Genomic DNA, 26,167 nt, shown 5'->3' with positions numbered 1-26,167 from the left:
GTATTAATTCATGTGATGTATGGATGAATGGAGTATCCCCTACTGTAGTTTATGATACATATTACAGTGTAACAATACTAGTCATCAAGAAGTTCCATTACCAAATATACTTCAAATAGATACATAATACACAAATTGCAACCTTCAACGCGCATAAAGAATAGAGATTTAGCAGATCCATATCCATTCAACACCTGTGGTCAGCTGATAACATGTCATACATTTAATTTTATTAATAATGGAGTACAAATATGTTTTTTCTTAATCAACTATACTTACTATAAAACTTTAACATAAAAGGAAAAAAGAAAACAACATTAACACATTGGCCATTAACAAAAATGTCCTTAATTTATAGCAGCAACCCCGTGAAAAACATTAATCAGTGTCCGGGCTATAGGTAAAATCTTGGTAATAACCATTTTTCTTTGTTTCTTCTTAATATTACGATTTGTAAGTCTACACAGTTTTACATAACTTGCTATTTAAAGAAGAGAGAAAAAACTTTTATGTTGCTGATTTAATATTTCATTTGCATCTGATACAATTACACAGAAAAATATACCTATAGGTATAGTAATATGATCATCTATAATTAAATATACTGGTTAAAGGGACAATACCATCTTTCAATAAGTCATCATCTTCTTCAGCATTTCCCAATTCATTTTCCTTTTGCGACAGGAAAATTTGCAGAGTCTCATCTCCAATACCTGATAAAAAATAGAAGCTGGTGTGATTAATGCGATAGCCCTTTTTGTTTGGTAAATGGTTGTCTGATTAGTTGTGTAAAATAATCAACAATCTGCATGGAGCCTCAGGCCAAGCTATGATTAATAAATAATTTTTGATTGTATAAAACTTAAATCTCGGCAGCCAAGTTTGACAAAGACATCATCAGGTATAAAGAACTATACAAGCAGGGCCTGAAATAAGACAGGTTAAACATAATCAAGTACTCAAGCCTACTATTAATCTGACCCCCCCATCCCCCGTATGATCACTATCTATGAGCCCTGACACTATTCAATTGTCTTTCATGTATGAATGAAAATGCAGCAACTGCACTATTGATTTGTGTTTTTAGATCTATGTGAACTTATATGATTTTTTAATGTTTGTGTTGTACAACCTACACAATGGACACTACACAAAGACATGTAGAAAAACAAACAACATAAAAGGAATTGCAGGTTGTTGAGCTGTGTAATTGAATTATTTTGCTTGTTAATGGGCATGAAACAAACATTATTGCAGTTATGCTAAATGTATATTGTGTGAAGCTTCCACAAGTAAAGCCGTCACTAACCTGCTTATGTGTGATATGTCAATATAAACAATAATACGTATGTGTTAGCTTTCAAGATAAATTGGTAGGCCTCTTATATTAACCTCAGCATAAGACCAATATATTAAATCTATATATATAAAATACGAAGTTTATTTGTTTGTTTGTTGGTGAATATCTTCCACAGCTCTCAAGGTAAAGCTGCCAAATTGTACATAGTTATTTAGTATCGAAAAAGTTATTAGACCACATAGCGATAATGCGACAGAGCAACAAATATTGAAAACATATTTTTTTGGTCGTAAACAATTCTTTGACTGCTTGAAGGAAACCTCACAACAACACGACAATGGCACGGATCTCCCGTTGGTGTACGCTGGGCAAAACGTTGACCTGGGGATCCTGTTCTGGGCCTTCTACTATATGAATTTTGAAGAAAACTTCACAGAGGGGTGGCAGTTGGTCTGGGATGCCTAATGGGATGGTTGGGGTCCCGGTTTGACCTCCCGTTGGCGTACACTGGGCAGAACTTTGACAAATGGATCCTGTTCTGGGCCTTCCACTATGTGGGTTTGGATGACATCTTCTGCTACATCAGCTACTAATTATTTTTAAAATGTTGACAGTTACATCTAACTCATTTAACTTAATAACTTGAAGATTTAATCCTGGGCAACGCCGGGTAATTCAACTAGTATTATAATAGTAATACAGAGAAATTAGAGTACTCCAAGGACTTTCTTATGTCCCTACTACAGGCACAAAAGGAACTTCACATTTTGTTGCAAATTGCATTTGAAATAAGTATGAGGGGAAAATATAGACACATCCTTTACAATTATCTACTGTTATGTTAATTCAACTGTTTTTGTTTATAAAAACGAAAAGCCAAAATCAGGTCAGGTATCTGTAATCGATCTTAATCCTGCTGGTCAAACATTTCATAAAGTGGTAATTGATCAATGAAAATATTTTTTTCACCCTTTTTCGTTTTCCTGGTGAGTTACAAACTTGAAAAAGATTTTCAAATAATACAAATATTGTCATCAAGTTAACAGATAAGGGTAGTGGCATGGTACTTGTAGACACAGAAAAATATTGTAGAATGTTGTAGCCAGTTAAAGAGCCACACATTCTATACTGTTACTCCACATAATCCTCATAATAATAACAATGGAAGTAAAAGAAAAAAGTAAAGTTTTCTGCAATAGTCTTCTTTTTCAACAATTAATAAGATGAGAAGTATTGACCTTGTAGCCCAAATTTATATGCAGCACTGAACGTACATAAGGGTACCATGCTTATGCCTGGATGCCTATAGTTCCTGCGATAGGCTCTTGGTTTGAAACTATGAAAATATATGTTGATCAGTATTACCAAAATTACCATAATTTGTGAAAGGCACAAATCATTAATATGGGGGGCAGAGCCAGCAATCTGAGCGGCTGGCTGCATAGAAGCAAAGCTCCGTGGAGATCGTTTGCCAAACTGGCTCAAAACTACTTTTATGCCACTTATGCCAGCTGTAGCAAAATGTCTAAATTGCTCTTGAACCCCTTTCACAAAATGGGAAAGAATGAAATGGCAAACAATTCCACCAAACTCGGGCAATAATGTGCCTCCTAACTACCGCCATGCCAAGCATAAGAAAGCGATTTCCCACCACAGAACAAGTCTGTTGGTGAAACTAGACAGGAATGGTTTGACCACAAATTAGCTTATTTAGAAGATCTAAATAGACATATGTCATAATAAGGGTCATTCCTGAAAATATTGCCACTTCAGAGAGGGATAGTTATAGTCATTCTATGATTAAATCTTTATTATTACAAGTACTAGAACAAGAGATATCAGTAGGCCTCATATTGAGGTGGACAAAAGGAGAAAAGGTGTTAACATACTAATTTATAGGTCAATTCCATATGTAGTAGTATTATAGGGGATGGCAGACACAGAAAATATTAAATTGAACAGTCACAGAGGTGGCAGACCAGATTCCCTAAGTTTGCTCATAGTCTGAATTACGGAATATTATCAACTGCATAATTAAGAAAATATATTTTGAGAGGTTAGAGTTTGTAAAAGTACTCACCCAACACAGCTTTTAGTCGCTCCAAGACTGATGTCTTGGTAATAAGCTTATTTAAAATATCTGAAACTATAGTTTGTGCTTCCTTGTGTTTTCCTTCAAGAGTCTCAATGCTTTCTTGCGTTTTCTTTGCATCCCTCTTGGTATTAGCAAGTGTCTCAAGTACATGTCTGTTTAATGAAAACAAAATGTTGGTACACTTGTTTGTGATTTAAGGGAGATAGAAATAAAAATAATGTCTCTAACATCTGAAAATTCAAACAAAATATATATTAATTAAAGCTATTGCCACTTGCAGTATCTGAGATTTAATATATGGTGGTTATATAGTCAGTATTTTCCCAAACCATTGTATACATTTAATATCTCCCTTAATGCCAGGTATCTTAAATGTGTACTGGATGCCACAGAATGGAACCCAGTGCCCAGGGGTGAGTTTTAAAATCACCTGTAACATTATATTGTGTGAATGTACGAGGGTGAGTCAAAAATTATCCGCACTCTGGCTGTAGAATTTATTTTAATCAACTTTCAGAAAAGACATTTTCACCATAATCTCCCAGCATTTCAATACACTTTGGCCATCTGTCAACAAGCTTTCGTATTCCCTCATTAAAAGATGTTTTAGGCTGAGCTGCGAGCCACGAATGCACCGCTGTCTTCACCTCTTCATCAGACATGAATCGTCGTCCTCTTAGGGCCTCTTTCAGGGGACCAAACAGGTGATAGTCTGATGGGGCATCATCAGTTTTTGGAGAGTGTCGACAGTATGAGTAGGTGTGTTAGGACGTGCATTGTCAGGCAATACCACAACACCCCTGGATAGCAGTCCTCTGCGTTTTGTTTGAATTTTAGGCTTCAGCTCTTCAGTGAACTTCTCACTGTAACAAACACTGTCGATTGTTGAACCTTTTTTCCTGATAATGTTCCAATACTGGCCCTTGAGAATCCCAGAAAACTGTAAGCATCAATTTTCCAGCGGATGAAGGTGTTTCCATTCCATACTCTGCCGTTTACTCTCAGGCTTGTAGTGATGAATCCATGTCTCGTCGCCAGTAATGATTCTTTTTAAGAAACTGTCATCTTCCTTAGAGGATCAGTCCAAAGTTTGCAGATGTCCAAACGCTTCTGTTTGTGCTCTTCTGTGAGTTGTTTCAGCACAACAGTGGGGAGACAGCAAACTAGTACAGAAAGCGTTGATAAGACAGTTGCGGTCAACCGAAGTTCTAATATAACTGGAGTGCGGATAATTTATGACTCACCCCCGTAAATAGTATTGAGCTTGGTGATGGGCTCAGGCCTTGGGCATTTCACAATCCATCCATTCCCAGGGTTGCAGCAATGACTACGAGACGCTACTGCAAAGTTATCTTTACATTATACCAGCAACATAAAATCCATAATAATTCTCCACTGAGTGTGGATATGTGAATGGATATAAAGACAAGATTTGCGTTTATGGGCTGCTGGTTACAAAATATAGCAAACACACATCTGACAAGTATCGTGTCATATAAGTTTGCATTTTAAACTGAAATCAAATACTTACTTTAACTGATTATTAGTATTGTGTTGTTCTTCTATTCTCTTTAGGAATGTATGCTTAAAATTATACAAAAATATTTGCAATGTGCTGGGACCAACAAAAACTTTATCTGTTGCTGCTGAGGTTTCCATTGAAATTAGAAGCTTCATTCTTTCCTGTGTTAGAAGAGTTTAAATACATGTAAAGGCATACACAACCATATGTCAGTTGTATGCACACTCAACCATATGTCAGTTGTATGCACACTCAACCATATGTCAGTGTGATGATTATGTAGTATTTCTAATGACTGATTGTCATTTTGTGTTGAATTCATGTATGACAATGTATATTGTAACCTTGAGATGTATTCTCAGCGTGTGCTTTGTTAGATGACATGAGTTTGAACTTATGCAAGTGTCATTAATCTTATGAAACTAGCCCGGCTCGGGATAGATAAGGGTTTTGGAGTAGTTTAAAGCCCCAAAGTTGTAAACCATCTAACAAGCCAAGTAGAACTAGCAAAGGTGGGAAATCAGGTCTTGTGAGCATTGCAATCTCAGGACATCCCTAGATCCCTTCGAAAAAGTCCTGTGACATTTGGAAGATCAATCTGTCCTTTAACAGCTAAACTTCAAAGGAGGGGGGTGAAGTCTATGTGGAAAAAGGGGTTTAAAATCTTCTGCTTTAGACATCAGATTGTGCATTTTCATGATGGAGTCTATTAAGACTGAAATGTCTCATTTTCCTCAATTGTGTTCCCCCACACATCAGGTGGTAACTAGTAAGTAGTTATTGTCTATTTTATTAACTGAAACTCATTTGTGTAGCATATTGTATGCCATGTTATTAATTTTTGCAAATAAGCCTTGGAAACATTTTTCAGATTAAATAAATGTAATCTAGTGTGTTCTCCGTGATTCTTTGTGAATTTACGAAGCCCAGGGAGGCTCATGCTACAGGTGTATGTGATTTAAGTGTGAAACATTAATAAGTGGTTCTGGTGAACGTAAGGACACCATAATAAATCCTTTGTGGTGGCAGAAAAGGTGTATTCATTGCTAAGTGACTAACGTGATGCCAGTCACGGCCAGCTGTACAGATTGCAGAATCTGGGACAGGCTGGCTGGGCATTCGTGACAGTCAGTTATATGCACACTCAACCATATGTCAGTTATATGGATAATCAACAATATTTCAGTTAGATTAGGATGGATGAACACAACCTTCTACAGCCACTTTGTGACTTCAGATTCTCAGACATCCTCCACTGACACTTATAAATAACATAATTGTTTAATTGGATCTGGCCAACAAACATATATTTACAGAAATGACAAACTATGATGCCATTATTCTCCCTCTGCCATGCAGATACCTTGTTGTCATGGTGGCTGGCTTAATTTAACATGCCAATCTTCAGCAAAATACTGCATATGTAAAATATGTATCAATGTCAAATACTGATAAATACATTTTAGACAAAACAGAGGTTTTTTTTTTAACTCTTTTTGAAACATTACTATGACATTTATCAGGGTTTATCCAAATGATAATAAAATAAATGAACAAATGCTATTTATTTTTCTATGTCTGGATTTTGGTAGAAAAGTAAACCACACATTACAGGGGATGCCCACCTTTCGACTACTCCTGATACTGAGCTCTACTGAAAGCGGGAAGCAGCCGCGGGCCTGGCATTGCTAACAAGATGGAGAGAGCTGATCATAGTTAGACCCAACACAACTGTGCAAGCAACAAAATTCTAGAGGCATGTGGTGAACATGGCTCTTGATTGAACTGGCTGCAAATCCTCAACCAACAGTTCTAAACATTTACAATATACATACTTAGAAGTAGTTTGCACGTTCAGACTATTTTTACTGACAGCCCAATTTGGTGAGGGCCCTGGGGGAGGAACAAGAGTCGAAGAAGTACATGTAGGTGCTGTATACCTGGATGATGTCTTTGCAGTATGGAAGGCTAGTAGGACACACATCCAACATTTGACAAGTATCCTGATCAGACTTCTTTCCGGTATTAAAAAATAAGTTAGGGTTGTAGTCACCAGCCCATGGAACCTGGTTATTTTCTTGCAGCATATAGCTATGAATCAGGGAAACAGCCAGTGAAACTTTTTCTCTGAAAACACAATGAAAAACAAGAGTTAGAGAGGTAAACATGTTTGGCTATTCTGAGCTTTATTTCCGATCATTAAAAATGTATTGCCATTGAAACAAATACTGTTCTATCCAAAAGTATATGAATAATGCAGAGAATTTTCCATGAATACTGATTTATTTACAATAACACACGAACAACCGTCATACCGTGTTTCCTCTGTGTGGACCTCCATAATCCTGTGTTGCATTATGTAGTGTTTGGCTTCCTTGTTAATGGCATTTTGTGACCAGCTGTCAATCCAGATTAGCTGGCAACCACTTAAAAATCCAGGATATTTTCTGAAATACAAATACGTATTCAAATACATTAAAACCGTATGAAATATAAAATATGGAAAAAGCTATATTCTGGTTCCAATCCCCTAATCAGGTGTGGATGTATGTCAGAGTAAATTAATATTCCCAGTAAAATTGCAAGTTGGGGCTATAATTTCACTATATATAGAGGTGGTAACTCATAATGTGCTGACAACTATGTCATCCTACAGGATAATCTTGGCTGTACAAACTTCTCCTAAAATCTTTTGGGATCCTGTAAATATCCTCATGTACTATATAATGTGGCTGTGCTCTGCAAGATTAATGGAAACCCATATTTCATGCACGTATACGAACAATAGTGGCTTGAGGGTAGTGTCCGTCTGAGAAGCATAACAGTCCAGCAAATATACAGGGGCACACGCAGGGGGGGTTTCTGGGTCTCCAGAAGAAGTGCCCCTACATAGCAGCAATGTACTATATAGCAGCCGCGGCGCTGTCAAAGAAGCGTCCGCGGCAAAGCTGTATTGTATACAGCACCTCACCACCGCGGACGCTTCTTTGACAGCGCCGCAGCTGCTGTATAGTACAGTGCTGCCAAAATGGAGCTGCTGCGCCCCTTAAAAATCCTGCGTGCGCCCCTGATATAATACAGTAAGTTCAATGATATACATGATTAAAGAACAAAAAAGCCCTATGGCCTATAGATAGAGTAATTTAAATGTATCTAGGTTAAATTGAACTTGCTTACACTCTTAAAAGCTGGGTAATTCATTGGCCTAAAAGACTGAAGTCAAACGTTCCAGACTCACAGAGGTTCTAAATCACAAATATCATTCCACAAGAAAATACATGAATTCAGAAGTAAAGATCCATATGTCCAAGGTTTAAAGAAAATAAAAAGTTCAAAATGGTCCTAGTCATATGACAATGTTACCTTGCAGCAGTCTTCAGAAGTTCATGGTATGGTGGAATGCATACCATTATCCGCAGATATGATTTCACTTGAGAAACAAGGTACTTGGCTGGGTCAAAATTATGGTGTGGATGTTTCCTCCGTAATGCTGGTCCTAAAACCTAAAGGAATATAGATATTTTTTGCACTGTAGTCAACCAACTGTTAAATAGCTTCTGTGATGTTCACTTCCCTCGGAACTTTGATGCTACAGCTTGATAATTATTTTATTTTACAGAATCTGGACTTAGAAATTGTATGTATATGATAGATAGATTGAAAAATTCAGTGTTGCATGAAAATTCTATCTATCTATCTATCTGACACATTTTCCCCAGCCTAATCAAGCCTACATTGTGCCTGGGATGTTGTGAGAAAAAAGCTACTTGTCCAAGGTCACAAGGTGCTAATGCTAGAATTTGAATTGGGGTTTCCAGAAACTCCTGGCTCACTTACATACCAACATAAAATAGACAAGATCCTTTTAACTACTGTCGAATATATTTATTTATGTTATACAGATGAAAAATGGTGCTGCCTATGGCCATGAAGAAATTTAACGAAGGGATAGAAATAGTAACCAGGAAAAAGGGGTGGGGATTCATCTATATCCTGGTCTGTTTTTAAATAGTGTAGTGAAACAAGGTATTAATATCATCCTAACCAGCCTGTCCCTCGTTTCTCACAAAATGTGGATTAAAGCATGTACTTTTCAAAGCTCTTGCTTTTGTTCCCCAGCTCAACAGAATACCACTGCAGTGTCTAATTACATGTGGATAAGGGGACATTGTAGCTCATTGTGAATATGTAAATTGTTTATTGTATTTTGCTGATATTGCATGGAAACGGTTAGTCATTGTCCTTAAAGCGAAGTCAGGTGGGTTATGGGTAAGGATCAGATTGCAGGATACAGGTGATGGGGAAGGCCAATTAGTATCCATTTTTCTCAACATGACTAGTTCCAATGATTAATAAGGATAGACCCAGGGGTGGAGGGGAGGGCAAAACACTGTAGAAATTAGTCCCTAGATATAAGGAGCCACTCTAGGTGGGGGAGGAGATATTCATTCTGCGACTGGAAGCTGCAAGGTGGCTGGTTTTAAAGTTGCCGTTCTCCACCAGTGAAATAGATTGGCAGATCCACAGGTCCTCAAATCCGTACAGCCAGGTGTCTAACTCCTTAAGCTAGGAGGGTAAGGGACAGATAATGTGGTAAACCTGCCAGACATTTATTTACTGAGTGTATATAATAATCTAGTGATTGTTTTTGTTACAATAAATGTATTTTTTTTTACTTTCTAATTGCATTTGCCTGAGTGATTGAGAACCATAGACGGTACTGAGCAGACTTCCCTGGCATAGTAAGGCACCCGTAAGTGGCCACCCAGCGTGAAGTGGGTAGAATTGGACCAGCAAACCCGGTATCTTAACGAATAGTATTAGCAACTCTTCTAAATGTTAATTAGCCATGTAGATTTGGTGGTGCTGTCATTTCTTCATGCATCTTGACATTTTTAAACTCGCCCTCACTGGACCCTTGCAGTCACTGAAAGACTTCAGGCTAGGGACACACTACAGTGTTTTCAGCCGATTATTGGCTCAATCGGAAGATAAACGACAGATTGGCCCAATATCACAGTAGTGTGTACCCTGGAACGATGAACGATTATTGCTCCGAAGCACATGAAATCGGTGATCGAGATTTTCAAACTGACTTGAAAATCTTGTTCAGCAATATAACGATGTTGTTCCAATCCTGCAGTGTATATGCACTCACGATCAGGATCTTCATAGAGTTTACAGAGTCATGATCTTTTCAGCCGCCGGTTATGACAGATGAAGAGCACAGATCTGAAGATAAATCTTGTAAAACATATATAGTGTGTACACATGAATTGGCATGCTGATTGGGACTTTTATATTGTTATAGATAACATATCGGGAGAAAATTTCTGTAGTGTGTACCTAGACTAAGAGTTTAGTATGATGGACTTCAACCAATTGAATCAACTCTTGTCCCCAACAGTCAGTGGGGATAGGAAATGTACTTCTGCATTCAACAGAACAAAGCTAGTGACATAAAAATAACATCATCGTTCAGGTAGGGGAGGCCCAGATCAGGCTAATTGTTGAGATGAATAACACAAATAATGTGTATAAACAGGAGTTAATTGGTGCACAGTATAACGTTGATCACCCAAAATGTAGTGCTGTAGTATTGCATTAGATATGTTGTATCTCCAGGACTCTACGCTGGTTATTATTATTCTGATTATTATTATCTTTTATAATAATTAGAGACATAATTCATTTTATTTAACAAAATGCTCTTGAAAGACAGGTCAAATTGTGTGTATTTTAATGTTTTCCTTTAAAAGAATCATGATCTAAGCATCAGATTACAATATATCATTGTATCTCTGCAGAAATCACACCTTAAAATGCTTTATTACATCATTTACATTTATTACTTCCGAATATGTTTAATGGAATCAAATTAGTTTTACATTTTCCTACTCACGTGTGTAAACCGATGCTACACTGTTTGCATAAATTATTCATGCTATGGGACTTTTCTTTTCATAAAGACTGAGCCATACATGAATAAAATACATTAGTCACCTTTATTTATGCACCATTTAGGTAGAAACTCTATCACTGACGCACATCCATTATTGTGGTGGAAATGACAATCCAGTGACACATGCTATATAAATGTACATGTTAACTAAAGTCTAGCTGTTACCTACACACAGATATTTTGTGGGCTGAATCAATAATAAAGATCCCATGAATATATTCGTAATAAATGACATCACTTCACATTGAACCTTACATATTATTTATTGGAAGCGGAACAGCCAAGTAAACACGTAACAGAGGAAACTAGAATAGGGATAGGTCACAACATGCTAAATGAATCTGACCTTTATAGTAGCCATGTTATCAGCCAGTATCTGCTCTGACACTTACCTGCAGGAGATCATTCATCTCATCAGTAGTGAACAATGATGCATATTCCCCACAGATCAGCAGGCTGTTAATAGCATCCAGGCAGCTGTCAGTAGCCAGTTCTTTTGCCTGTCATGTATTGTAAGCACATAACACACCATATGCATTAGTATAATTCAGAGCGATCATAACCTTTTTAAAGTAGACACAGAACTGTAGATTACATACTCGGTAAAAACTAGGCAAACTTGGAAAGCAATACAATATAGTTGCAAATAGCACTATTTCAGGAGAGATCATCATCATCATCATCATCAACAAAATTTATTAATATAGTGCCAACAATTTCTGCAGCACTTAACAATTGGGAACCAACACAGTAAAAAAACAATACTGGGTAATACAAACAGAGAGGCAAGGGGGCCCTGCTCGCAAGTTTACAATCTATAGGAGATACATCCTATTCACTAGCATGTGAACAATGTGCAGATGCATAGTTGCCCAAATATGAATATAGTTACCAGGGACACTCTCCTGCCAGACTGGTGCATCTAAGCCAGGGGCTGGCTGTGCTGGGAGGTATCTGTCCCCAGAAATGGTGGGCTACCTTGAGCTGGGTCAATGGGCTACCTGCATTTTTTTTACTTTAAAATGTTCCTAATTGACTGATGAACTGAGTCTCGCCCCCAGGGCTAAAATTTGCCAGCTAGTCAATGACCTAAGTACCTCAGTGCATTACAAGCATGTTTACTAAACATCGTAATAATGTAATTTTTGGTATTATATATAGTCCACTTCATTATATAGTAACTTTTAAAGACAATTTGCCAAGTTGCACAGAGAAAAAGAATAGACAGTAGAAATTCCCTGGTATACACAGAACAAGAGGAATTGTATTGTGCAGTTTGTCAAGACTTAAAAACAGGGACATATCCAGGGACATACATTTAAGGGATAAATCTTTAAAACCTGGGACTCTCCCTGGAAATGAGGTAACTATGCACGAGTATTAAAATAAATAGTTTGTACACACGAATGAAAACATGAAAAATTGTACATGCTGCGTTCTATTATTAGTATTAATATTATTATTAATAATAATAATATTATCGTAGATTTGTAAGGCACCACAGTGCTCCGCAGCGTCGTACAATAGGGTAAACAGTACATACATAAAACAAGGCCATACAAGGTAGACAAAATAAATGCAGACATGAAAAGAAAGGGTATGAAGGACCCTGCTCATTAGAAAGCTTACATTCTAAGTGGAAGAGGGCACAGCTGAAGCAAAAGGAGGGAGTCTGGCTCAGAGTGGAGATTGGGACAGTTGAGAGGGTGCATAAGTGTGAATAGTGTTATTGGGGATAAGGTCACCTCTAAAAAAGAGATGGGTTTTCAAAGAGCATCTAAAGATTTGAAGACTGTGGGAAAGTCTGATTGAGCGTGGTAGGGAATTCCATAAGTGGGGAGCAGCACAAGAGAAGTCTTGTAAGCGGGAGTGAGAAGTGGTTATCATAGACGAGACAAGGTGCAGGTCAGAGGTAGATTTAAGGGGTGGGAGAGAGAGTATTTTAAATATGAGAATTGAGATGTATGGAGGGGTAGTGTTGTTGAGGGATTTATAGGTAACGGTGAGTAATTTGAATTTGATTATGAAGTACACAGGGAGCCAGTGTAGGTATTTTCAAAGTGGCGTAGCAGATGTGGAGCGGTGAGAGAGGAAGATCAGTCTTGCAGAAGCATTTAGGATGGATTGAAGTGTGGATATATGGGTGTCAGGAATGCCAGATAGCAGGAAGTTGCAACAGTCAGGATGGGAGAATGGATAAGAGTTTTTGCAGCATGTTGAGTAAGAAAAGGGAGTATTCTGGCAAAGTTTTTAAGGTTGAGTCAACAGGACGGAGTCAAGTGTGACACTAAGGCAGTGGGCTTGGGAGACTAAGGATATTGCAGTGTTATTGACCGTGAGGGAGATTTGAGGGCAGGTGGTGACTCTGGCAGGAAGGAAGATAGTAAGCTCTGTTTTGGACATGTTGAGCTTTAGGTAGCGTTGGGACATCCATATAGAGATAGCAGAAAGACAGTTGGTAACACGAATTAGTACAAAAGGAGAGAGGTCAGGAGAAGAGAAATAGATTTGGGTGTCATTAGCGTAGAGGTGACATTAGAGGCTGAATGACCGAATTAGTGCCCCAAGAGACGAGGTGGACAATGATAAAAGTAAAGAGTCAAGAACAGATCCTTGTGGGATCCCAGCAGATTGTGGGAATGGAGGGGAGGATGTGCCAGAGGGAGAGACACTAAAGGAGCGGTTAGATAGGTAGGACGTGAACCAGGAAAAAACTGTGTCATGAAAGCCAATGGAGTGCAGGTTGTGTAGGAGAAGAGGGTCAAAAGTAATAGAGAGGTCCAGGAGAATGCGTATGGAGAAATGACCCTTAGACTTTTCAGTAAGTAGATCATCAATCACTTTTGTAAGAGCAGTTTCAGTAAAATGTTGGGGGCAGAATCCTGATTGCAGAGAGCTGAGAATGGAATGAGAGGAGAGAAAGTGAGACAGGCATTTGTACACTAATCACTTAGGTAGTTTGGAGGCAAAGGGGAGGAGAGAAATAGGGCAGTAGTTGGAGAGAGACCTGGATCGAGAGATGGTTTCTTTAGAATTGGTGAGATGAGTGCATGTTTAAAGGAGAATTGAAATGTGCCAGTGGAGAGAGACAGGTTGAAGAGGTGAGATAGAGGTGGGCATGCAGTGGAGGAGAGGAGGCAGAGAAGTTGGGAGTGAATAGGGTCATAATAATAAGCAATGTACTTAATGTGTGTGAACACTTATTTACTAGCAATAACTAATAACAACTCATATCTCATTAACTAATGATTTAAAATGAAATTGTATACACCGGTTATTGGAGTGTTCTTTCATTATTTGTTGTTATGGAAGAGGGATGGATGAAAACAAATTCTTCTGTCAGAAGTTTATGATTAACCCATTTTGTTTTCCGTAGTTATTATCCCCTTTCTCCAGCACCCTATAGCCGACCCATGGGTCAGTCAGTATTATTTTTAAATACAGTTAACATCCAGTTTTGTTTTGTTTGCTTGTCAGTGAGTAGAATGTCTGACACGTGCAGCAAAGCTGCCATATTACATACAGCTGTATATCTATAAGCTTCTTCATGAGCTACTTCTTTGAGCTGTGTCTGGGGGAACTGAGAAACCGAAACAAAATCCAGATGCTTTATATTAAATTTACTAAAAAAGCTCTCTGGAAAACCATGTGTCACATTTCTATGATTATTATCTTGCAAAGCAGAGTCAGCCATAAAATATGCACAAACGGCTATAAATCCCACTAACTTTATTACAGCTTAGTACAATTCTGATATAATTGTTGTACCAATTTCTCCACATTTGCAATGGTTAACAGATCTTAGCACATGGATTGGCTTGTCAGTATGGTGTGTGTGTAACATTATACTGCTGTAGAGGTGGGCTGCTGAGAGCCAGTAATCTAGATTGTACTGTGTCCATATGCAAGCAAAAAATACATTTTCATGGAATAAGATATTTGAGGTTTTAGTAGTTGGAGTGTGCACTTTTAGGGAGACGTTCCTGGTTAATCAAGGGGCTGCAGAGTTTTGTTATGCTCCCAAATGACTTGACCTTTTGTACATCACACCTAAGGTGCCGGAGATTACACCATCCAGGAGCAGTTTAAAGTGCATTCATAAGCAGACATAAACCAATGTAATTAAAATGTACAAATGTACCACTTGAAATAAAGGCAATCCTGATATTCCCTAAAGCCGGCCACACACAGGGCTGGTCAAAGTGCACATTATCTGGTTTGGAAATTGGGCTGAGCTACTAGATCACTATCGGCTTGTTAGTGTTGTTGGGAGATGGCAACAAACGACGGCTAATAGTGGTCACCTTCCAAACGCATTTTCCTGTATGCAAGATAGTGATCTGATCATTGTCGGTACTACACTCGTTTTGGGTTAACACTAACCACGTGGAACAATTGGCTAATATCGCCAGCAAACGAATGAGGCTCAAATAAGATGTATTGTAGGAAGAAAACAAATGGAAAAAATGTGATAGTAGATTTTAAGGTGATTTTTTCCTGCTTTTGCTCATGTGTTTCATCACAGATCACATTTCCGCAAATAGCTGCACACAACGTCTGCTTGGGTTCTCTTCACAAAAGAGGAAGGGGGTGGTCAATCTCATTTTTCAGGCTTTTGTTCATATTTTGATTTTGCATCGTGTAGTTTACATATTCAGAGGCTAGCTGAATGGCGTTAAAAAGGAAAATCCATCTGCTAATGATGTTTGTAAAGATATTCAGTATCTACAAAATAATCATTTCAGTTTTTTACCATTGTGCATTTGACTTTCTTACTAAATATATATGAACTTATTCCAAAGCAGGAATGCAGCTTGTGCATTTCACACATTTAAGAATTTTGCACAGTAAATCATAGAAGCAAGTTTAAAAAACAAGCCTGTAGCAACCTCTGCTGCACATGTTAGAAATTGCACAGCCCAACATTCAACCACAGTTTGACTAGTTTTAAAAACATGTATGTTATGGCAGAACAAAAGCATAGATTTTGATATCGTTGTAACTTTGCACCTCTAGTATGTTGCTTAGGGACCCATATTTAATCTGACACTGGAAAACTAGTATATTAATTAAGGACCATAATATTTTATTATGACGAAAGGATAAATGAGAAAGCTTGTTCAGTGTACTAATTGCATGTTAATCATTGCTTTATCTTGCCCCCACCAGCTTGAAATACAACCACTTGCACTGTATACTGCTGAAGATGAGCAAAGAAGTACTGGCTGTGAATAGAAATCTGGTCGGGCTGATTAGCATAACAACCGGGCTGATTAGCATAATAGCCGGGGCCGATTAGCATAACAGCCGGGGCCGATTAGCATAACAGCCGGGGCCGATTAGCATAACAGCCGGGGCCGATTAGCATAACAGCCGGGGCCGATTAGCATAACAGCCGGGGCCGATTAGCATAACAGCCGGGCTGAGTAGCATAACAGCCAGGGCTGAGTAGCATAACAGCCGGGCTGAGTAGCATAACAGCCGGGCTGATTAGCATAACAGCCGGGCTGATTAGCATAACAGCCGGGTTGAGTAGCATAACAGCCGGGCTGAGTAGCATAACAGCCGGGCTGAGTAGCATAACAGCCGGGCTGAGTAGCATAACAGCCGGGCTGATTAGCATAACAGCCGGGCTGATTAGCATAACAGCCGGGCTGATTAGCATGCCGATCAGCAAAGCCAAAGATGACAAGTCCTCTTGAATGTGTTTGAAATCCTTCCAATATTTTATTTAATTTGAAAATCAACTATGTAAAGTCTTCCTGTCACAGCAATAGACTTTTTCTTTATGCATTATTAATATTGTTACTGTTACATTCACTACATCTTAACAATGGAAAATGGTGAAACAAAAGATTAATCATAATATTAAAATAAGTATGTAAATGGTGCTACACTACAGAATCTTTCAGATATAATGTATTTTGACCATTTGAAAATAATTTTTGGTGCTTTTGTTAGTAAAAAACACCAGTGGAACAAGTGTGTCATTGAAATCTCTCTTTCAAGAACATTAATAAGTTTGGAACATGGCCTTGTCTGTAATTGGTGAGTCATCTGCAATTTAACATACAAAGACAGAAAATCTGAAAACAATGACTTTTTGTTTCGACACAGATTAATGAGGTCTGTATTTCTGACTAATAACCTAATAGCAGGCAACTGAGTTGGCCTTTTATCTATACTGTAATCATATCGTGATTGCTCATAGCAGGCACTAATAAATACTATAGCAACAGAACACACTCATCTCTAAAAACAAATCAGCCAATTGTTCTTCTCAAAAAGTCACAGTGGGAGCAAAAAGAATGATAATTTAGAAAATTAAGGCTAATTGTGATTAAACCCTTGTCTGACAACATCATAAGAAAACTTCTCAATTGAACGGAGAAAATAGACAATGCTTTCCTGTTCTATGTCTCATCAAAAGTAATTTACCTGTAGACCCTGCGAACATATACTACTAACCCTAGAGACAACAGTGCAAACATTGCAGACTTACAGTTAAGAGAATGGCTGTTGGTTTTCCATCAACAGCTGATATCTGGAGAGCTGTTTTCAGGCTGTTTATAAAGTTGTTGTGTCCAGATGTGTCCACTACATGCAGGGGTATGTCAGCAACATATAGAGCCAGTTTCACTAGGGTGGAGAGGTGTGATCCTACACATCCAACTAACAAAGCATTTCCACTGCAATCACAAAAGTATATTAATATATGCTACAATGCAATAGGGGACCGTTGTCTATCCCATGTCAACCAGTCAAACATTTTCTAAGCTGTAGAAAGAATAAAATAATCTGATTGGTTGCTATGGGTCACGGCATATTTGTTCAGTGAACCTGTTTTTTTAAAGTATCAAAATGCACACATTGACTTCAATGCACATTGGACAAAAAAATCCAAACATAGAGTTACCACATTAGTCATGTAAATCTGAACATATATGAACTACACATGCCAATTGGTTCAGATGCCTGTATGCTATGTACATTTACCATATAACATGCAGTATAATTAACTACAGTAATATTATATTACTGTAGAATACGAAAAGAGAGGCCAATAAAGAAATAGAAATGTCAAACAGGCAGCAAAGAGAACAATGTATAAAGATTTGTGGTTTAATACTAATATATGTGCAAATATATCACAAACTCTCTAGTCACAGAATACAGATTTAAAGTGAGGGGAAAGATAAGAAGCTTGGTTGTAAAAAAAAAATATGTGACAATTTGGCTACAGCTCCTGCAGGGGGACCCCATGCTCGTTTGCCTATTTTAGCTGTAACCAGCCAAGACCATGCACTGGTACTGATTACTTATTGTACAGTGGGGGCAGTGGTGGAACTACCATTGGTGCAGCAGGTGCGGTCCCCCGGGCCCATGGAGATAATGGGGCCCGCTGCATGGGGCACTAGCGAGCTGTGGGCCCTGGTTCCCTCCTCCATGCTTCCCTGCACCGGGGCCCATAGCTCGCTAGTTCCTCCTCTGAATGGGGACACATCTTTTTGTGATTATTTTTTACCTAATCATTCTTTTTTTTTAACAAGTAAAGATATGTGCGGATGGTCATCATCATCAACATGTATCTTTACACCAGGTCTTTGGCGTCACATCATATATGACACACATACATTACCCACCCATTCTCACAAGATAAGACTCTGTGTATACGGATTATTTGCATTACGGCATTCTCTGATAATTCAATATGGAGCTTTTGGTGTCCAAGTTCCTCATTGTAATGTTGTAGAATGGTCTTCAAGGAATTTTGCACATCATCCAAGTTGTCAAGAGATTGCAGCAAGACCTAGGGGCATGTAGATAGTAAGTTGCAACCATCATAAATACAAAATTACATGAAATTCATATAATACTATACATGTATATACACACACACACACATTATATATATATATATATATATATATATATATATATATATATATATATACAAAAGTTACCTTGACACTTTTGTTATCCGTGATTGGTTGATGAGAAAACTTCATTTCCAATGGAAATGTTGTGAATATTCTTTGCAGGGAAGGTGTTTCTAAGTCTGGAAAATACTAATCACAAGGGAGGAAATACAATGATGTGTGTATTAAATAAGGTCATTTTTCATTACTCAGTATTTATAGTGAAAAACAAAAACATCCTGATATAACAGAGTTCCACAACTTTTTTGAAACCCCATTGGATGATACATTGATAAATTTTAACCAAGTACCCCCTAATATGTTTATTCAAAGTACCCACTAATAAGAAAATGTATACCAAGTCATAACTAATGTCTAATGGATTTAAATGTTATAAAAATACCCCCTCTGATTAAGTTTGTAATATATTTTGTTATTCACTAATACATTCCTTTAAGTTATATATATTATACTGATGTAACCATTGAAACTGAATTAGGTTCCCCTTAGGGTACATGTAGCACAGATGGAGAACCTAGGCTTTATAGCAGATTCTTAATTTACTGCTACTGCCTCTTGAAATGTGAACTTGTCATTTGCACCAGAATCGATGTTACAATGTCGTTAAAGGGCTGTTACATTACCTCTTAAGTTTTAAATGTTACTAGCCTGCCCTTACCCTCCCCTGAGCCCTGGGGGATGTTTCCCCGTACACTGCAGAATTACTCACAGCAGCTCCAGCTGAAAACCTGGGGTGTGATTAGCTCAGGTTTTAGCAGTGAACATAAATGGTTTTCCATGTTTATATTACAAACATGTAGAAGCCCAAGGAATATGGCTGCATAGGGCAGCCCTGGGATCTCCAGGGAGGGGAAGGAGCTTGTTGGTAATGATTATGTGGTAATCCGGCTTTAATTAGCAATTAATGCAATAAGTGTACCATAATACCAGCGCGGTATATACTTAATATTAGATGTAAATTTATACCTCTCTGATTGCTTTGCTCAATTCTGAGTTGAACCAGTTGATGTCAGCATGTCGACACAGCCTGTCCCGTATAACACAATGAATTTCATGTTGCCAGTAGGATAAAACAGTGCCATGGTCTTCACGATCTTCATTCAACAGCTTCCGAAGAGACTGCAAGATAACAAAAGCTTCTATGCAAAATCATGTTTTATGCCTTATAACAGTGATTTCTGATTTGATTTCTATTTAACTAGTTTGGCAAGACGTTGTACACTATACAAGACAGTCATCAAACATTGCCCTTTTAATACTGTATTAGGTACCATCTGAACAATTTGGACATGACAAATGCACATCACTGGCATCTTCTGAAGGCAGCCCCAGTCTTAGCAAAAATAATCTCTCAATACTAAAGATGAACTTGCTCACACAGGAGCCCCAGTGCGAATGATCTGTTCTGTAATATTTATAAAAGGAGAATTTCCCGTGCCCTGACTTCAAAGCCTAGATACAAATATTGCAGCACTGCCACTAAGAGATCATTCGCTCCCGAATGAGCAAGTTTAGAATTGTCAATCCCAAGACTGGGATTGTTTTAAATAGATGCCTGGGGTGCAAGCTTTGATCTGGAAATAAAAGGGTTAAGGAGGGTAGTGTGTATTTATTTTGAATAAAGTTTTTTCTTTTCCTCCGGTGTGTGGGTTCCCAGTGGACCCTGGATGTCAGGGCATGCTGGCACTTGTTGTTTGGTTCCTCAACTGCCAAAATACCCTGGCAGCAAAGGGTATGCCAAAGTTTGTAGTACTAGCCCCAGCCTGTCCAACCACTTAAAGGCGGTCAGGTATGCTGTGATCAGTAGTGCGCAATGGAAAAATGGTACAAAATAACTTCAATTTACATAATAAAAGCCACACCCACCATCCAGGGGTGTTGGAATAACTCTAGTGCTCTCTGCACAAGGCTGGTTTGCCAGATCTTGCACTGTAGGAAAGCAGGCACCACAGTTCCGGCTCCTATCTGTGCCTGCTTCCACCTCTACACACAACTTAAGGTGTGTGATCACAAGCTTACTGTTCTTGGGCTACACAGGTGCGCCCCTTCCCTCCCCCATCCCACCTCTTTGACTGTAGAGAGGTGCAAAAGACAAATACATCTCAATCTGCATACAGACTAATACTATGCCATATTAATGTGCATTCACAGTACCGAAAAGAACATTTTGCGCTTCCATTTTGGTCTTATGTCTATCTCTACATGAGCCCCCTTGTGTGTCAGAATCATTGTCCCTCTTCTAAAATCCAACAGCTTCTTTTCCAGCTTTCAATCATCCATATGACCAGTTACATTTCCAAGGTATAATGCACCTTAAAGCTGGGTACACTATTGCATTTTACTTCAGATGCGATTTTTGTAAAGATTTTACCAACAAATGAAAGTCCCGATGAGCATGAAGATTCATGTGTACACATCTACACAATTTACCTTCAGATCTTTGATCTTCATCTCTCATAACCATCTGTGAAGAAGATCGTGACTCTGTACACCCTACAAAGATCTGCCTACACTGCTGGTCGTGAGTGCATACACATTTCCACATTTCGTTCCGCCGTATATTGTTATTTTTAGGAAGTTTATAAAACTAAATCAACAGATGCAATTTGTTTTGGTACAATAAAACACGATTGTGGGAACATACACTTCTCTTGCAATATCTGACCAAACAGTTGTGAATAGTGTGTTCTGCACAATAACAGCATAAGTGTATACCCAGCTTAAATGTCTCACAGTTAAGATTTTTGTTTCTTTCTGAAACATTTACAAAGTTAATCTCCTCAATGTCTTACCATCTAAACTCCAGATTTATGTGTACTAAACAATATTTCTGCTATGTAGAAAAATGTGTAAAAATGGATTGAAGCTATGTTATAATTAGTGTAATTCTATATTTATTATGTGTTGATTCTGTCATTTATATCTACTATATCTATCCCCTACATCCCGAGCAGTAGAGCAGCAGGGTTTCATGCTCTGGCCAATTTAAAACTGGAAAGCTTGGTGTATAGTCAGAAGAAAGTTATTTGGACAAACCGTGTGGTTGAAATAGTTTTCAACCACAATTTTCCCCATGGTATAACTTAACCAAACAACAAACAACATATTGTGCTCTTTTCTGCGCAACAAACTTTTCATAAACACATTTTTAAGCTACATATTACATACAAATTCCTAAACATTACCTGGAATACTCTACTGATCTCTCTTAAAGAGAACAGATAGTGTTGTCTGCCTGGAGTTGAAGATGGAACTAAAACTTTCTTAACAGATTCCAAAACATGGCATGAGGCTTTGACTAGAGACAAATGAAGTTCTTCTTGTAGTGAGAGGCCATCCTTGTCACCCATGTTTGCCTGCATTGAACAACAACACTGTGAATATTTTGATTGGTGTTCTATAACACAATTTATTACAAAGGTATGTAATTTATATGTTAAGCTACCTACACATTTGGATCCCCACAGTTTAGGCCAAGATAGTCCAGAATGACCAAATCATCCAAACTGACGTCTTACCTACAGGCAATAGTAACCCATGTGACATTTTATGACCCTTGCAACAACTCTTTAGAGGTATAGTGAAATGAGATCCCATGATACAATGAAATCTAACATTTTTCATAATATATATATATATATATATATATATATATATATATATATTACATTCAGTCTGTCCCTGAATGAGCCATATTGCTGTTCACACTTACTTCTAGTACAGAAAAAATGACCTGTTGCAGTTGGGAACCCTCTAGATCCGGGAGATGAAATATGAAAAAATGCCGCTGAGGATATATATAGCAATCACAGGTTAATATAAATTCACATAACACAGCAAAAAATTGTTAAGAGTAAGAACCAAACACACAACGCAGTAGGACTTAATTTAATGTTTGGAATCCATTTACAGCACCTTCATGACGTTTGATGATTCATCACGATTCCAAATCTAAGACGTGGTATTTAAAGTGTAATTTGTTCTTTTTGCATCTAATAGGGGCATATTCAATTAAGAGAGCAGATCGCGGTTACGTGTGGCAGCGCACACAAAGTGCCAAACATAATGGGGTGTGAAGGGAAACCTTCAATGGTGCGGTAACGGAAAGTGTGCAGACGCGCGTAACCACGTTCTGCCGTCTTAATTGAATAATAATGTTGTTTTTATCCTAGTGATTATAATTACATTTTATTTATAAAACACCAACATTTTGTATTGCTGAACATTAAGTGGTAAACAAATACAAACATAAGAGACATACTTAAACTTCCAGAGACACTGTAATAGGTGGTGAGAACCCTTACTACAGAGGGATAGAGACAAGCAAGACACAAGGGAAAGGAAGACTGCAATTGAACAATAAGGATGATTTTAGTAGAAGCAGAATATAACAGGCTTAGATTTTATATAGTGTATTGCGAATATTACACACTTAATTGCGATTGTGTTTGGGATTGTGTTATTCATACATGTTATGGAGTCTAAACAAATGGCATTGGTAGTCAGTAGAGCATTTTTATCTCTTTTTGCATGTATTGAGCATAGAATTTAAGAAAACACATTTTGCTTCCTTAAACTTGTCCTACAAATAAATATATTTACACTTAAGGGGAGATTAAAATAAGTGCAAAGTCCCATTGGAGCCTCACATGATGTGCCCCTGCTTGCAATTCCAAGTAATACGGTATATATTAGAACCCTAAAATCATCATGCAAGGCTTCAACGGGACTTCACGCTTTATTGCGTCTCCCCCTTAGGGTATAAAGAGAAATGGGTTTACAGAAATGATGCCTAAACGGTTACATATCAAAATTTTGAAAGTCGGGCTTAGCCATAAAAGTTATTATTATTGTTTATGTATATAGCACCAAACATATTTTGTAGGGATGTGCATCGGCGACTTTTGGTGTCTCGTGTTTTGTGTTTTGGATTCGGATTTTCGCGATGTTTTGGGTTCGGATTTGTTTCGCAAAACACCTGCCGAAAGGTTTTGGTTCGGATTTAAGGTTTTGGATTTTTTTATGAAAAAAGCATAAAAAGTTCAAAAATCAAGTTTTTGGGCTTATTTTCACTCCTACGCTATTATTAACCTCAATAACATTCAATAACAAGCATTTCCACTAATTTACAGTGTATTCTGAACACCTCACAATATAGTTATTAGTCCAAAACGTTGCAACGAGGTATCTTTCTGGACTGCGTAGTGAAGTGGTCCCCACAATATAATAAGAAAACCATCAACTGGTCTTAATCGCACCAATAAATGTATCTGGACTGCGTAGAGGAGTGGTCACCACAATATAATAAGAAAACCATCAACTGGTCTTAATCGCACCAAAAAATGTACCTGGACTGCGTAGAGGAGTGGGTCACCACAATATAATTTAAAAACCCTGAACTTGTATGATTCGCACCAATAAATGTATCTGGACTGCGTAGAGGAGTGGGTCACCACAATATAATTTAAAAACCCTGAACTTGTATGATTCGCACCAATAAATGTATCTGGACTGCGTAGAGGAGTGGTCACCACAATATAATTAATAAAAAACCCTCCACGGGTCTGAATTTCCCCAAAAAAAATTCTGGACTGTGTAGTGGGGTGGCCCCGGTACTAAATTTGATACCTGGCCCACAATACCTCCTCCAAGTTCCAAGTGTAGTGTTTATAACATATTAACACTACACTAATTCTAGCACGTCAAACCCTCTTGTTTTAAATAATGATAGGGCATTTAAATTTTGATGAAATTTTTGGAATTTGTTGACATTTTCTTTTACTTTTTGAACATGGCAAACGACTGTTGAATGGTCACATAATGCCAAAAAAATAGTTGCAAGATGGAATTGTCCTTGGGTCCTCCCACCCACCCTTATGTTGTTGAAATAGGACATGCACACTTTAACAAACCAATCATTTCAGCGACAGGGCCTACCAAACAACTGTGGCTGAAATGATTGGTTTGTTTGGGCCCCCACACCAAAATAACAATTCATCTCTCCCTGTACAAACTAAACAGGCTCTACTGAGGAAAGATGTCGTCCTCATCCTCAATCTCTGATTCCTCTCCCCCTACAGTGTGTACTTCCTCCTCCTCACACATTATCAATTCGTCCCCGCTGGACTCCACAACCACAGGTCCCTCTGTACTCTCTGGAGGGCAGTGCTGTACTTCATTGAGGAATTGATTATTCATTTTTATAAACATCATTTTTTCAACGTTGTGAGGAAGCAACCTCCTTCGCTGCTCACTGACCAGGTTCCCCGCTGCACTAAAAACTCTTTCCGAGTACACACTGGAGGGGGGACAACTCAGGTAAAATAGAGCCAGTTTGTACAGGGGCTTGCAAATTGCCTTTTTTTCCTGCCAGTAACAATATGGACTGTCTGACATGTCTATTTGGATGGTGTCAGCAAAATAATCCTCCACCATTTTTTCAATTGTGACAGCCTCCAATGCAGCGACAGTAGACATGTCTGCAATGGTTGGCAGGTCCTTCAGTCCGGACCAGATGTTATCAGCATCCCCGCCAGAGGCTCTTTTAGGAAAACTGAGCTTTTTCCTCGCAGCCATAGATGTGGAAGAAAATGAGGGTGGAGCTGTTGGCATGTCACGGTCCTCTTCAGAGGACAATCTCCTGACCAGCAGGTCTTTGCACCGCTGTAGACTTGTGTCTGCCGGAAACAGAGACACAACATACGCTTTAAACTGAGGATCGAGCACGGTGGCCAGAATGTATTCCTCTGACTTTAAAAGAGTGACCACCTTCGGATCCTGGCAAAGCGTACGAAGGGCTTCATCTACAAGAGCTACATGCTTTGTTGGATCGCAATGCTTTACCAGCTCCTCCCTCACTTTCTCCAGCTGCTTCTGCAACAGCCTGATCAGGGGAATGACCTGACTCAAGCTGGCAGTGTCGGAACTGACTTCTCGTGTGGCAAGTTCAAACAGCTGGAGAACCTTGCACAACACGGAAATCAGTCTCCACTGCGCTTGACTCAGGCGCATCCCCACTCCTTTGCCTATGTCGTAGGTGGCTGTGTAGGCTTGAATGGCCTTTTGCTGCTCCTCCATCCTCTGCAGCATATAGAGGGTGGAGTTCCAGCGCGTCACAACCTCTTGTTTGAGGTGATGGCAGGGCAGGTTCATGCTTTTTTGATGTGCCTCTAGTCTGCGGTAGGCACTGGCTGAATGCCGAAAGTGTCCAGCAATTTTGCGCGCCACCGCAAGCATCTCCTGCACACCCCTGTCACTCTTGAGGTAATGCTGCACCACCAAATTAATGGTGTGTGCAAAACATGGGACGTGCTGGAAATTGCCCATATTTAATGCCCGCACAATGTTA

At 38.5% G+C, this 26,167-nt stretch overlaps 1 protein-coding gene across 1 annotated transcript in view; it reads right to left on the bottom strand.

Annotated features, from left to right (window-relative positions):
- LOC142143197 (dynein axonemal heavy chain 5-like) overlaps positions 1-26,167 on the bottom strand; it is a 188,890-nt gene that overhangs the window by 47,906 nt on the left and 114,817 nt on the right. Inside the window, 13 exon segments of the mRNA XM_075200908.1 lie at positions 624-713; positions 3,381-3,547; positions 4,927-5,078; positions 6,858-7,044; positions 7,233-7,364; positions 8,281-8,420; positions 11,272-11,379; positions 17,382-17,568; positions 18,523-18,689; positions 18,844-18,948; positions 19,786-19,938; positions 22,005-22,175; positions 22,532-22,606. Of these exon segments, the coding sequence (XP_075057009.1) occupies positions 624-713; positions 3,381-3,547; positions 4,927-5,078; positions 6,858-7,044; positions 7,233-7,364; positions 8,281-8,420; positions 11,272-11,379; positions 17,382-17,568; positions 18,523-18,689; positions 18,844-18,948; positions 19,786-19,938; positions 22,005-22,175; positions 22,532-22,606 (1,834 nt within the window).

This window comes from Mixophyes fleayi, chromosome 3 (assembly GCF_038048845.1).
Source record: "Mixophyes fleayi isolate aMixFle1 chromosome 3, aMixFle1.hap1, whole genome shotgun sequence".
NCBI classification, from domain to species: domain Eukaryota; kingdom Metazoa; phylum Chordata; class Amphibia; order Anura; family Limnodynastidae; genus Mixophyes; species Mixophyes fleayi.
This window is presented reverse-complemented; position numbering and strand designations above follow the sequence as displayed.